We start from the raw sequence: 14533 nt of genomic DNA on the forward strand, positions 1-14533 counted from the left end.
GAGGGTGCTGTGGAGAAGGAGAATGCCGGGACATCATCACTGGCTTCCCTCTTGATTGCATCCAGGGTTGCAGTTGTGCAGACGGAGCCTCCTCTGTCCTAGGGGCTGAGAACGGAGCTGTGAGATGCAGCAAGTCTTGAGCTGCCTCAAAAGCCTCTGGTGTAGGGGAGTGGCAGTTGCTGGCCAATAGGGTTCCGGTGAGCTGCGGTGCGCCCAAAATCAACTGCCTTGCCTGGGCAGGAATCCACGCGGCCTTGCCAGGGGACCTAGTGCTATGGCTCAACTGGGGTCTCTCAGCAGTCGGCTCCTAGATTTGGCTGGGGGGAGAACACTCCCATTCCGGCATCTTTTCTTCTGAGGCACCAGCGACTGAGACCGGTGCCTAGCCGCTGATTAGCCCCAGGAGGAGCCGGGACCGGTGCAGAGTGTTTTGGGAGGAGTCCTTTCTTGGCACCGGTTTCCCAGGATGATGGTGCCTGGGCACTCCATGCCGACGAGGATGTACTGGGTGCGGGATCTGCCGCCCCCAGATCTGAGTTGGGTGAAGAGCTGCCTCCATTAGGAGAACCTTAAGCTGCTGTTCCCTTTCTGTAATAGTTCTGGAATGGAACTCACAGCAGATCATACACTGGTCCTTTTGGTGACCTTCCCAGGCACCTTAAACAAGAAGCATGGCATGCGCTTAATTGTGAAGAACTATGTACAATAACGGAGATAAAAGCACTTGCTAAGCAAGGACTATGGGACGCTCAGCTAACTGTCACTTAGTGGTAAGAAGGACCTGAGGGGGTGGTGGGTTGGAAGGGGTCTCTACTGACGCCATGGGGGCACGAACTCCAGGGGACACCCAGGCCAAACCTGACGGACTGCTGCTGTGGGAAAAATCTTCCAGCAACTGTGCACATGCGCAATACACACCTGATTGGAATTGACATGAACAAGCACTCGAAGAAGAACTAGTGGTTAGTTATGACTCCTGGTTGTATTCCTAGCGCTATTAATGGACATACTGGTATGATCTCTGACAAGTTATTTTTCTTTGTGGTCTCAGGTTATCTGTAACAAATAATGGGCTACTATTTCATTAACCTCCTACATGTGTTATAGGCCTTATTCTGAAGTGTTTTGAGACCCCTTTTAAGGAAAAGTTGCCACAGAAGTGCAAAGGGTTATTTGACAATGTCATAGAATCATAGAGTCATAGATATCAGGGTTGGAAGGGACCTCAGGAGGTCATCTAGTCCAGCCCCCTGCTCAAAGCAGGACCAATCCCCAACTAATCATCCCTTTGTCAAGCCTGACCTTAAAAACTTCTAAGGAAGGAGATTCCACCACCTCCCTAGGTAACGCATTCCAGTGCTTCACCACCCTCCTAGTGAAAAAGTTTTTCCTAATATCCAACCTAAACCTCCCCCACTGCAACTTGAGACCATTACTCCTTGTTCTGTCAGCTGCTACCACTGAGAACAGTCTAGATCCATCCTCTTTGGAACCCCCCTTTCAGGTAGTTGAAAGCAGCTATCAAATCCCCCCTCATTCTTCTCTTCTGCAGGCTAAACAATCCCAGTTCCCTCAGCCTCTTCTCATAAGTCATGTGTTCCAGTCCCCTAATCATTTTTGTTGCCCTCCGCTGGACATTTTCCAATTTTTCCACATCCTTCTTGTAGTGTGGGGCCCAAAACTGGACACAGTACTCCAGATGAGGCCTCACCAATGTCGAATAGAGGGGAACATCTACATCACCCTCGATCTGCTGGCAATTGCCTACTTATACATCCCAAAATTGCCATTGGCCTTCTTGGCAACAATGGAACACGTTGACTCATATCCATGCTTCTCGACCCACTGTAAACCCCTAGGTTCCTTTTCTGCAGAACTGCTGCCTAGCCATTCGGTCCCTAGTCTGTAGCGGGCATGGGATTTTCCATCCTAAGTGCAGGGACTCTGCACTTGTCCTTATTGAACCTCATCAGATTTCTTTTGGCCCAATCCTCTAATTTCTCTAGGTCCCTCTGTATCTTATCCCTACCCTCCAGTGTATCTACTCTCCTCCCAGTTTAGTGTCACTGCAACTTGCTGAGAGTGCAGTCCACACCATCCTCCAGATCATTTATGAAGATATTGAATAAAAACCAGCCCAAGGACCGACCCTTGGGGCACTCCGCTGCCAACTAGGACATGGAGCCATTGATCGCTACCCGTTGAGCCCGACAATCTAGTCAACTTTCTATCCACCTTATCGTCCATTCATCCAGCCCATACTTCTTTAACTTGCTGGCAAGAATACTGTGGAGAACCGTGTCAAAGGCTTTGCTAAAGTCAAGGAACAACACGTCCCACTGCTTTCCCCTCATCCACAGAGCCAGTTATCTCATCATAGAAGGCAATTAGATTAGTTAGCCATGACTTGCCCTTGGTGAATCCATGCTGACTGTTCCTGATCACTTTTCCTCTCTTCTAAGTGCTTCAGAATTGATTCCTTGAGGACCTGCTCCATGATTTTTCCAGGGACTGAGGTGAGGCTGACTGGCCTATAGTTCCAGGATCCTCTTCCTTCACCTTTTTTAAAAATGAGCACTACATTAGCCTTTTTCCAGTCATCCGGGACTTCCCCCGATTGCCATGAGTTTTCAAAGATAATGGCCAACAGCTCTGCAATCACATCCACCAACTTCTTTAGCACTCTCTGATGCAGCGCATCCAGCCCCATGGACTTGTCCTCGTCCAGCTTTTCTAAATAGTCCCGAACCACTTCTTCTCCACAGAGGGCTGGTCACCTCCTCCCCATGCTGTGCTGCCCAGTGCAGTAGTCTGGGAGCTGACCTTGTTCGTGAAGACGGAGGCAAAAAAAGCATTGAGTACATTAGCTTTTTCCACATCCTCCTGTCACTAGGTTGCCTCTCTCATTCAGTAAGGGGCCCACACTTTCCTTGACTTTCTTCTTGTTGCTAAACATACCTGAAGAAATCCTTCTTGTTACTCTTAACATCTCTTGCTAGCTGCAACTCTAGGTGTGATTTGGCCTTTCTGATTTCACTCCTGCATGCATGAGCAATATTTTATACTCCTCCCTGGTCATTTGTCCAATCTTCCACTTCTGGTAAGCTTCTTTTTGTGTTTAAGATCAGCAAGGATTTCACTGTGAGCCAAGCTGGTCGCCTGCCATATTTACTATTCTTTCTACACATCGGTATGGTTTGTCCCTGTAACCTCAATAAGGATTCTTTAAATACAGCCAGCTCTCCTGGACTCCTTTCCCCCTCATGTTATTCTCCCAGAGGATCCTGCCTGTTCCCTGAGGGAATCAAAGTCTGCTTTTCTGAAGTCCAGTCCGTATTCTGCCGTATTCCATATACCATTTCACATATCCAGGCACACAAAAAGAGGCAGTCAGCTCTTGATACCATATATGTGTGTAAGTTCTATGATATTAATAGACAGTCTGAAATCTAAGTTTGAGCAGGAAATATATTGGAATCTGTTAAACATGGCCCCTAGATGTACGGGTCCCATAAAAGAAATGTTAGGATCATAACACTTCCAAACAAAAAATCCATTAGGAAACGATGCTTTTAATGATCCGAGTTATTTACATGGTTTATTATGTAAATATTAGGTTTACGGTCTTCCCAGAATTTCTACATAACCCAGATACTAGTTATTCATTAACTGAATCTAGTAAATAGGTTTTCATTTTGAGATCTGGTGTTTCCAAAATGGAAGGGCGAGCATTTGTCGCACTGCTGGTCATTTCCTCACTTATAGTGTTAGCAGAAAATACTGATCACAAGGTATTTAGTCTGTTTGTTACTGAGAGCATGCCTGAGCTGGTTTCCTAACTTTTCAACAGAATGTAAGTGATGAATGAATGTTCAGTATTCAGTCATGTAATGCAACTCATTTATTTTGGAACCATTAGCCACTCTATGTACCCATACACTGTGGTGTGACAAGGGTGGGGTCTATTAAGGACTTTCTTCTGGTCTGTTGAAATGTAAGTAGGAATTAAAGGATTTACAGATTTGTCGGATCATACTTTTCCCTGGGAATGTTAAGTATCCATTTGTGTGATCAATCTTGGAGGGAGACCTATTGGATCTTGGGGAGTAAGTTCAATGGAGTTGCCACTGCTTACATCAGGGCTGAATTTGGTCCATTAAATTGCTACCTCCTTTAGCGGAAATAATTAGTGTCCATGGGATGTGAAGGAGGAAGGCAATTAGTTTCTTTTAATACTTTGAAGCTGAAAATGTGTTTAATATAATGTCACAAATTTATCAAAGGGGTGGGGTAAATGGCCTAATTAAAAGTAAGATAAATTTTAGAAAACATGTTTAAATGTTTATACTTTATTTCTGATGATAAAATGAACTCATACATTGGAAAATCTCACACTGTTATAAAACAATTTTCCTGTGGCATGTACGACATGCTGTATTGATGGATGCTTTTGAAAAAGAAGGTTGGCTTCCTGGGATGCTAGGTACCAGGGACCACTGCAGAGGTGATGATATACTTAGCCTTGGGGCTGCGGAGGGAGTAAAGAAAAGTTCAGGAATTGCTCTCTAATGATGCCTTCTGGAAGACACATGGGGCTAAATTCTCTCCTGCATCTGAGATTCATTGGATGGAGAGTAAAGGCCGGTGGTCTGACCAACACCCTGGTTCTGTGGGCCAGTCAATGTGCTGGCTGTGGTATGAGTTAGAGCAGTCTTGGGATTGCTCTAACTCAGTGGTTCTCAACCTGTGGCCCGTGGGCCACTTGCAGCCCAATCAGCACACAGCTGCGGCCTATGTGACATCCTCAGGGCCGTACAGGTAGTATTGGAAGCAGCCCACAATGGTAAATAGGTTGAGAATCTCTGCTAACTTATGCCCAGTGTAGTGGACCATACATCATCTGAGGATTAGCGCAGCAGAGCACTACCCTGTCCTCCCTTTCCCTGACATGACCCTATAACAGATTATGTGGGCATTGGGGCAACTGACTTTTTACATCAACTGAGAACTCTGCCCCTGCTGGAGGAATTCTCAGATGGCCAGTTCTGACCCGCCCGAGCAACACAAATAAACCAAACAGAAAATGACTCCGTCTCATGAAGTGATGGAGAAGAGATCTAGAAGGAGAGAGTCCAGGTCTCTTCCATCAAAGGGAAAGTTACTATACGATGTGATATAAGATGTTTGAAGATGGGAGGGGGAGTAAACACAAGAAGATTTATTTGGGGGCTACTGGGAACCCCACCAAAATGGCCATAATTATTTCCTTCTATTCTTTCAGGCTTTGTTTTTACCCACTTGTTTTGAATGGAGCTAGAATTGACTCCGCTGGTTCTGTTTTGTCACAGTAACTCTGATTTCTGGGAAGAGTAATTAAGAGTAAGAGTAGCAAGGCAAGAAGCCAAGGGCCTCAGCATTTGAGAACTGTGACATCTCACAGCAGCTGCTCTCCTCAGTGTGGTAGTCCATTTAGATCTTTCTGTCACTCGCTGTGCATTAAGACAGTACTTATGAGCCGTGATTGTTGCAATGATGGTGTAGTGCAGTGGGTCTCAACCAGGGGTAGGTATACCCCTGGGGGTATGCAGTGGTCTTCCAGGGGGTATTCAACTTATCTAGATTGGTGTTTCTGAACCTGGGGGTTGCAGTCCGGGGATGTCATGGGATGGGTTTAGGGGATCACAAGTGCAGGGCCAGCAAGCAGGGCAATTGTCCGGGGTCCCTGCAAAGCTAAGTTGCATGCATCAGTCCCACTGCCTGGGGTTTGGGCTTCACACAAAGCTCAAAAGTGAAAAACAGGCTCAAGTATCACACTGAAATGTAAGTACAATATTTATATTCCAATGAATGTATTTTTAATTATATGGTAAAAATGAGAAAGTAAGTAATTTTTCAGTAATAGTGTGCTGTGACACGTTTGTATTTTTATGTCTGATTTGTAAGCAAGTAGTTTTTAAGTGAGGTGAAATTTGGGATACTCAAGACAAATCAGACTCTTAAAAAGGTGTACAAGTAGTCTGGAAAGATTGAGAACCACTGGTGTAGTGATAGGATTGTTATTTCTTTAAAAGGTTGAGCCCTCTAGTGGTGCTCACTATCTTCCAGAAGCTAGCAAGAGCGAACAGTGTGAATACAAAAAAAGAAAAGGAGTACTTGTGGCACCTTAGAGACTAACAAATTTATTAGAGCATAAGCTTTCATGAGCTTCATACCGATGAAAGTGAGCTGTAGCTTATGCTCTCTAAGGTGGCCACAAGTACTCCTTTTCTTTTTGCAAATACAGACTAACACGGCTGCTACTCTGAAACCTGTCAGTGGTGAATACAGTACACAGCTGGCCTTGCATGTTGATATATTTGCTAAATACAATTATTTGGACTCACCTTGCCTGGGTGGTCCTTCATATTGACACAACACATGATTTAATGTATGGACCACAGAGGATAAGGGCCAGGACAGCAGTGAAACAAAGGCAATTTCCAGCAGCCAAAAGAGAGAGAGAGAGAGATACACCTGTGATTACTCTTAGTTTGGCTTATTCTTTGAATTCAGTGGCAGTATTTCAGGCAATCTACGGGGGGCATGCAGGGGAAGTTTTTAACCCTTTGCTGTTGGGGAGCAGACATGGGTCCGGGCACAATTTGTTGTCTGTTATGACAACAGTGAGTTAATTCATCATGATTTAATTTGTGATATATGCGATGTACTTTGTAGATGATAGCACATTGCTAAAAGAAAAGGAGTACTTGTGGCACCTTAGAGACTAACAAATTTATTAGAGCATAAGCTTTCGTGAGCTACAGCTCACTTCATCGGATGCATTACTCTGAAGCACATTGCTAGTCATTGTCCCATAACAGTGTGGATTGAAATCTTAATTAGCCAATCATATTGCTTCTTCCTCCATCCTACAAATATTCTGAAGTTGTTTATCTTGCCAAATATCTTTGTTTGTACACCATTATCTTGTGCTGATGTCTACACAGTTCTGGCAACAGCTATAGAACCAGTAAAAGAGGCAACAAATTATTTATTCCTGGGTGTTTGAATGCTTTATAGCTGACAGGATGTTGAGCACAACATGTCTTGGGTCTATGATGTTGGCTGACTGCTAAATTGTGCTCCGCATACTATAAGCTTTTCTAACTCAACTATTCACAATTATGTTCAAATGTGATTAAAACTTGTCATGAAGACATGCCTTTGACTGTGAAGATAAGACAGCTTTAAAATGGATGCTATGAATTGGTGAGCAAAATAGAGGTGAATGATTATTTATTAGTAATCAACTAGCAGTTTAAAAGATTTGCCGGTTCAGTTTGGAGAAGTAAAAGATTATTGTGCATCCATTTTTGACACTAAACTCTTTATTTTATCTGTAATTTTGCTACTATTAAAGATGCTGTTGGTTGTGATTCAACTTAGATTTACAGTCTTATCATGACTCTGTTTATCAAAAAATTCTGTGTGTGCTGAACTCTGACTTAAATCTTTCCATTCTTTTTGCAGAAACAGCTGCCAGCCCAACACGGGCAAATTCTTTTGGATCAGCCTACAGCCCCACATCACATATAGAAAAACACCTTAATAAAACAATAACATCCCAAGAGTTCCCAATGGAGCTCCTTGATGAAATTTTCACAGGGAAAGCCTGTTAAGGAAGCTGAGTTAAAGTTGTAAAACAACAATTTTTTTCTAATCATGATTGGGCTTTGAAAGAGTTAAATAGTTTGAAATAGGTGCATTTCAAGGGCACCTTCGGTCTGTGCAAACAGAAGACAGCCCACACAGGGCTCTAACCTGCCAAACATTACATGTGACCAGAAGCTACTGGCTTGCAAAATGTGCAGCTAAGTCCTACTTGAGAGAGAGAGAGAGAGAGAGAGAGAGAGAGGATTAAAACAAGAAGATAGTTTGGCTCTCTGGGCCAAATGCTTAAAGGGGCATCAATGGGGTGTTTAATTCTGTGAGCCAAGTCCCCTCCTGGTGGTCAGGTCAGGTAGTTGTCCAGCATCATAATCACCCAATGAGGGAAGAAATTTCAGAATGGTTTACTGTTCAGCTAAAGCCCTCTGTGGAATAATTTATGCAGAACAGGCTACAAGTTTATGTACAATAGAATTGGTTATTATGGGAATGTGAATAAAGAACAAGCAGTGAGCAGCTTGATCATGGATTTGAATGGAAAATCAGAGGAGTCACTGCTGTTGTGAATTGAGTGGAAAATCTTGTAGAGATCATGGTCATCAGCATGACACCCTGTGTGATCCTCAGTTGAAGCCACAAATGATTAATTCTGTTTTGCCTTTTAAAATAGGATCAGTCTGCCTTGTCCATCAGTCTCAGCTGTCTTACCTCTGATAGGAAGCCGACAGCCCACTGCTGCTTCTAGAGAGCTGAACATTACACCAGCCTCCAAACCCCCTCACTATTTGACGCTACATTTCATTATGATGGTAGCTGAATTTCACCACCCTGTCTATTTCGATGTGTTCCTTTTTTTTTTTCCAGAATGCCATTGAAATCTACAGCCTGCATGTGGACTCTACGGTTACGTCTCGATTTGCTCATACTGTTATCACCAGCAGACTTGTCAACAAGGTTAATGAATCCCAGGAGGCTGTTTTTGAAGTGGAATTACCTAAGACAGCTTTCATCACTAACTTCAGCATGTAGGCTCTTCTGCTACATCTAATACTAATAATGTGGGTCTCCGTCTGTGGTGTATTAGACCATCGGTGCACCTTTCTGATGATACACTGAGTGTAACATTCTGAAAACCCAGTTGTGGAACACTGGCAGGGCAGTTGGCTCTTCAGAGGTTCTCTCACACAATGTCTGCAGACTGAAAAAGTCGAGAATGAAAGTTGGATATAATATAGTGATGCTCAATAAATTAGCCTGCCTGCTGTGCAAAGTTTATTATATCCCTGGCAAGATGGCATATTTAATTGCAGAAATTTCAAGAGGTCAGTGGTGCTTGATAATTCCTGCTGCATGACCTCTAACCTCATCAAAGGGTCTCTGATGGTACAAAGACAATGACACCATGGCTCCCTAGTGAGCTATAGTGATTGGAGGGAGGTGGGACTTAAGGACTTCCTGCGCAGATGCCCTGAGAACCACAGGGCATTGTATTCCCCACTTCCCCTTCCACAGACCAGCAGAGCCCACCTCTCAGTTTTAATATTTTAAAACATTTTAGGTCAATTGATGGAGAAACATATCCGGGAACAAATAAAGGAGAAAGCATCTGCACAAGAGCAATATGACATTGCGGTTTCACACGGTCAAAGTGCTGGCCTTGTCAAGTAAGCAGGCAGTTCTGATTCACTATTATTTCCTCTGATTTCAGTTTCAATATTATGGATTGGGTTAAACTGCATTGGAAACTGATGGGTGTAACAGCTTCCCTTTCATTCAGGAAGAATATACAAAGCAATTGAGATCCCTTATCCAATAGATAGCTCTGTAACAATTGAATGGGGGGGCTCTGTCCAAAACAAAGCCACATGCAGGTCTGGAGTAGGAGTTAATACTAGCAGAGGTAGGTGGGAGAGTTCTACTGGTGATCTAATAAACTCAGAGACGGGAGATTGGATTGGAGGGGTGTGTGTAGGTGTGTTCATGTGAAGCAGCACGAAACACCACAGAAACAGATGAAGGCTTATCTACACTACACAGCCTTTTAGCGATATGGCCATGTCGATACAGCTGTGCTGCTAAAAGTCAGGCAATGTAACTGCTGTTTGTTGGCACTTTTGCCAACCAAATACTTCCACCCCCAACGAGCAGTGTTCACGTTGTCAACAGGAGAACACTCCTGCCGACAACGCACTATTCACACTGACTCTTGCTGCGACAAAATTTTTGTCTTTTGGGGGGGGGGGGGACGGAAAGGTTTAGCACCTCTGAATGACAAAAGTTTTGTTGCTCAATTGTCAGTGTAGACATAGCCTAAGGTTCTATCTACACTAGAGACCTTACAGCAGCACAGCTGTAGCGATGCAGCTGCACCACTGTAAGATCTCTCGTGTAGCCCTCTATGCTGATGGGGGAGAGCTCTCCCGTCGTCAGAACTAAACTACCTCCAACAAGTGGCAGTAGCTATGCCGGCAAAACTTATGTCACTCAGGGGAGTGTTTTATTCACCTCCCTCAGTGACATAAGTTTTGCCAACATAGGTGGTAGTGTAGACATGGCTCAGAGAATGAGCACAATGCCAAGGAGATGGCAGAACAAGCTCTGGGTACACAGCCCTAAGAAAAAGCCTAGAGCAAGCTTTAGGAGGCTGAATACTGGCTTGGAAAGGTGAGCAAAGAAAATCTCCTGCTGTTTGATTTCCCCCTGGGTTCAAGGAAACAGGACTTGATGCATTATTTGTAAATAAAGACGATTGTATCAAAGAAATACATTGCTCCATCATTAATTTCTCTTCCTAACTGAAACAACCTGCAAGACCCCGAATTTTGGCTAAACTCTCAGGTGAAAAAGGGATACCACCAAAATGTGTTTCATATCCATGGCAAAAAGAAAACAAAAACAAAAACCCTGTCTCTTATACAGAGTAATTTTTGCTGCTTTTAAGGTCAGATCACTTTTAAAAATCCATCACTTTAAAGAGTTGCTAGATTAAAATTGATCTAAGCAAGAGGTGCAGCAAGGGAAATTATTCATAGCCCACCCAGAAATGGGCTAGGATGGAAGGCTCTATGGACTACACTGGGGAGTAACAGCATGCACAGGCATAACCTGTTGTAGGTTCAGGACTTAAGAATGCTTCAGAACTGTAGCAACATTGCACTGGAAGAGAATATTCAGTCTGGGCTTCCAGTTATTCAATTCTACCGCCACTAATTCCAACTCCAGTGCCTCTAGGTTTCTACTACAAATCTAAACTCATTTCCTACATATAGACTAAATACTGTACACTAAAAACTTTGAAATGGTAAGTAACTCTTCGTGGGATGTTAACAAGTCTTATTTACATTAAACAAAGTGACCTCTTTCTCCTTGGCTGTGCCACTTGACCACTCTTTACCCCAGACAAATGGAAACTTTGGCAACATCCCCTGAAAATATCACAGTAAAAAAACTAAATGTCAATTTTGCTTATTTTCAGAACCACTGAAAGGAAACTAGAGCAGTTTCATGTTTCAGTCAATGTTGCATCAGACAGTAAGGTTACCTTTGAGCTGATATATGAGGAGTTGTTGAAGCGACAGCTGGGGAAGTATGAATTGTTATATAAGGTCAGACCTAAGCAGCTTGTTAAACACTTTCAGGTAAGCTATACCTAGAGGCTTTAGGAATAAATGCTGCTACCTTGTTTGGGCAACCCTGCAGCTACCAAATGATGCTGACCTATTTTCCTTCTTTCCTTCAGATTGATGTCCACATCTTTGAACCCCAGGGTATAAATTTCCTGGAAACTGACAGCACCTTTATGACAAATGAGTTAACTGAAGCTCTTACAAAGGTGCAGAATGAGACCAAGGTAAAACATCATCAGGAAAATTATATTAAAGCTAATATTAAAAAAATTATATAATACATAGGTTGGGAAAAGAGTGTCTGTACATCTGGGTATAGTGCTTAGATTACCCACAAATATTACCCCTAGTTTTAAAAGTCATATGATATCTAGAGTACATAATCAGCAATAACCCAAATTTAGGTGAATAGATTTAACAATACAGTTTAGATATTAGAATCCAAATATTAGAGTACATCACTCATAAAAAGTTGTACAGAGTTCGGTGGTGGAAAGCAAAATATATCAATGAGTGAAGATTGTCCCTCAGTAATTGAGAATTAGGTTGGTTGTCCATTTAGAAAATACAATCCATGAGGAAAGCATTTGTTACTTTCCTGACTGCGCTTCTCACTGGCACTTCAGCTCATCCCTCCTGTTATTGCCGATGTCCAGTTATGTGTTCTATGTAGATGTCCCTCGACCACCTGGTGGCGTCTGACACCATGAGTTGCCGCATCCATCAGCGGAGCGGAGCGTTGGCCGATTCCGCATTCTCTCAGCACTCGCTCGTTACTGGGGTCCCATGCCCCTAAGGCTCCGACGATCAGCGCGTGTGTCTGGACCTGGTAACCTTTAGCTCTCAAGGTTTCGGCCAGAGGGGCATATTTCTCTACCTTTCGAGTAATGCTAATGGGAATTTATCTGTTATTTTTAGTTGCTATTTATTTTTTGTGATTAATCTTAATTTAGTTGCTTTTGTGTTTAATTTTCAGGCTCATATTTTATTTAAACCAACAATAGCTCAACAAAAGAAGAGTCCTGAACTTGAGGAAACCATCCTAGATGGAGACTTTATCATACGTTACGATGTTAAAAGGAGTGTCAGTGCAGGAGATATACAGGTAACAAATATATGTCTGGAAGTGCAAATGAGAGAGATCAACATGGGTTGATAGATTCTGAAAATGCTATAGTACAATTAAAAAGTGTAAAAAGAAAAGGAGGACTTGTGGTACCTTAGAGACTAACAAATTTATTTGAGCATAAGCTTTTGTGAGCTACAGCTCACTTCATCGGATGCTGTAGCTCACGAAAGCTTATGCTCAAATAAATTTGTTAGTCTCTAAGGTGCCACAAGTCCTCCTTTTCTTTTTGTGGATACAGACTAACACGTCTACTCTTAAAAAGTGTAGTCGTCAATCCAGAGGGAGTAGGAGTTGAAGATAATCAGTAAACCCAGAAAAAGTGCTCAGCACCATCCTTTGACAAATTAGTTTTATATTGCATCATGCTCTTTTTCTGTAAAGGGGATTTTCAAATGCTGGCAGACCTAAGGATTACTTGCCAGTCTCTTTTGTAAATGAGATTAACTGAATTTGATTTAGACAACTGTTAAACAGTAATTACTTGTATATATTCTACATTTATCTCTATTTACGTTGTAAAACAATTTTAATAAGACTTTTGTTATAAAAGTTTGTGGACCAACACATGCCCTTGTAACAGGGTGGGGCATTCACTGGCACAACGCCTCCTGCTGATCAGTCCAGGAATTAGCTCATCCAGCTCAGGAGCACCCTCCTCTGGCTGGTTTCTCCCCTGCCCTTACCTGCCCCTCTGCAGTCCCTTTATCTCCACCAATTCAGGCCCCCCCCTCCGGGACCACAGTGCCCCTTACCTTGGGGTGCTGCCCCATGGCAGTGTCCCCACACTCTGGGTCTCACCTCCCAAGGGAACCCCCAATCTCCCTATACCCACTTTGCCTCAGTGACTACTGCCAGACGCCATCTAGCCCCTTCTGTCAGGGGCAAACTGTAATCTGCAATGGCCACTCATCACTGGCAAGGGGGTTGGACCGGCTGCCTTTTCTTCCCCAGGCTGCCTCCCTGCAGCCCTAGTTCCTCCTCAGGTCTTTGCCACAAGGCCTCAGCCTGGGAGGTCGCCATGCCAGAGGTCCCCAGCTCAGCCTGCCCTTTCCCTGTACTGCTCTGTCCAAGGTACCCCTGTCTCTCCCAAGCAGCTAGGTCCTTCTTGCTCCACTACTGGAGCAAGGCTCACTTCCTTCTCTTCAGGAGCCCTTCCTATAGTGGTCCAGCCGGGCCCTGATTGGCTGCCTCAAGCAGCTCATGATTGGCTCCCCAGGGCAACCCTTTCCCAGGGCCGTTTTTAACCCCTTCCAAACCGGAGTGGGGTGACTGCCCTGCTTCACCCTAATTAAGTGAATAATATGCAATTCACTTTCTGTATAATTTTACTAATTTTATATATATGGATATGTTTTAAAATGGAAATTATAGTTAACAGGTTGCCTAGATCAGTGTTGCTAAATAATTAAAAAAAAATACCCTGAGATATATAGTGAAGTTGTTAATTAGATTATTTTTCAGCTGTTTTAGATAAATTGTGTTTGTGGTATGTATATGAGAGAGTGCCTGATTCTCCATCCTGTTACTTCAGATTTATGCCATGGAATTACCCAAGTATCAAGCAGGTGCCACTGAGTGAAGAATCTCATCTACTCTATCTATGCATATGCCATATGCACTGTTTACCTAAACTAGTTAACACCCAAAAGAATAACTTTCTTCTCTATTTTTGAGAGGGTTTTCATTTTTATTTAACAAATTATAATGTGAACCTCAAATTATATTTTATTAAATAGATGTTAAACTGAAAACATTTTGTACTGAAATGATGTACTAAATGATTCATGTAACTGAGGCTCATTCAATATGACACTCTGACATACAGTATGAAGAAATTAATATGTGAAAAAATGGACATAAGGTAGCTGCACACACAACATAATTGACACAAAGCAACAAAAACAAGGAAAATAAAAAGTTAAGCCACCTAACAGTAATACCCTATAATCCTACATCCACAATCACATTACCATTACCACAAATACCATATTCTAGACCACAACTCACAACCTAAATTCTCTCCCCCTTTTACCCTTCTGTTCACACTCGTTACCAGATTATTTTTTCACTTGCAACAGTAGTTATGGATGTTTTTTGTAGTAGTAGTTTGAGTTGTAAAAGCATAGTTTGG

General features: G+C 42.9%; 1 protein-coding gene across 1 annotated transcript in view; it reads left to right on the plus strand.

Moving 5' to 3' along the window:
• The first annotated feature begins 3716 nt into the window (after positions 1–3716).
• LOC119858807 (inter-alpha-trypsin inhibitor heavy chain H4-like) overlaps positions 3717–14533 on the plus strand; it is a 43540-nt gene continuing 32723 nt past the window's right edge. Inside the window, 7 exon segments of the mRNA XM_043518611.1 lie at positions 3717–3791; positions 8512–8672; positions 9206–9236; positions 9238–9311; positions 11123–11285; positions 11387–11497; positions 12250–12378. Coding sequence (XP_043374546.1) covers positions 3717–3791; positions 8512–8672; positions 9206–9236; positions 9238–9311; positions 11123–11285; positions 11387–11497; positions 12250–12378 — 744 coding nt within the window.

Source organism: Dermochelys coriacea, chromosome 7, assembly GCF_009764565.3.
Source record: "Dermochelys coriacea isolate rDerCor1 chromosome 7, rDerCor1.pri.v4, whole genome shotgun sequence".
Taxonomy (NCBI): Eukaryota; Metazoa; Chordata; order Testudines; family Dermochelyidae; genus Dermochelys; species Dermochelys coriacea.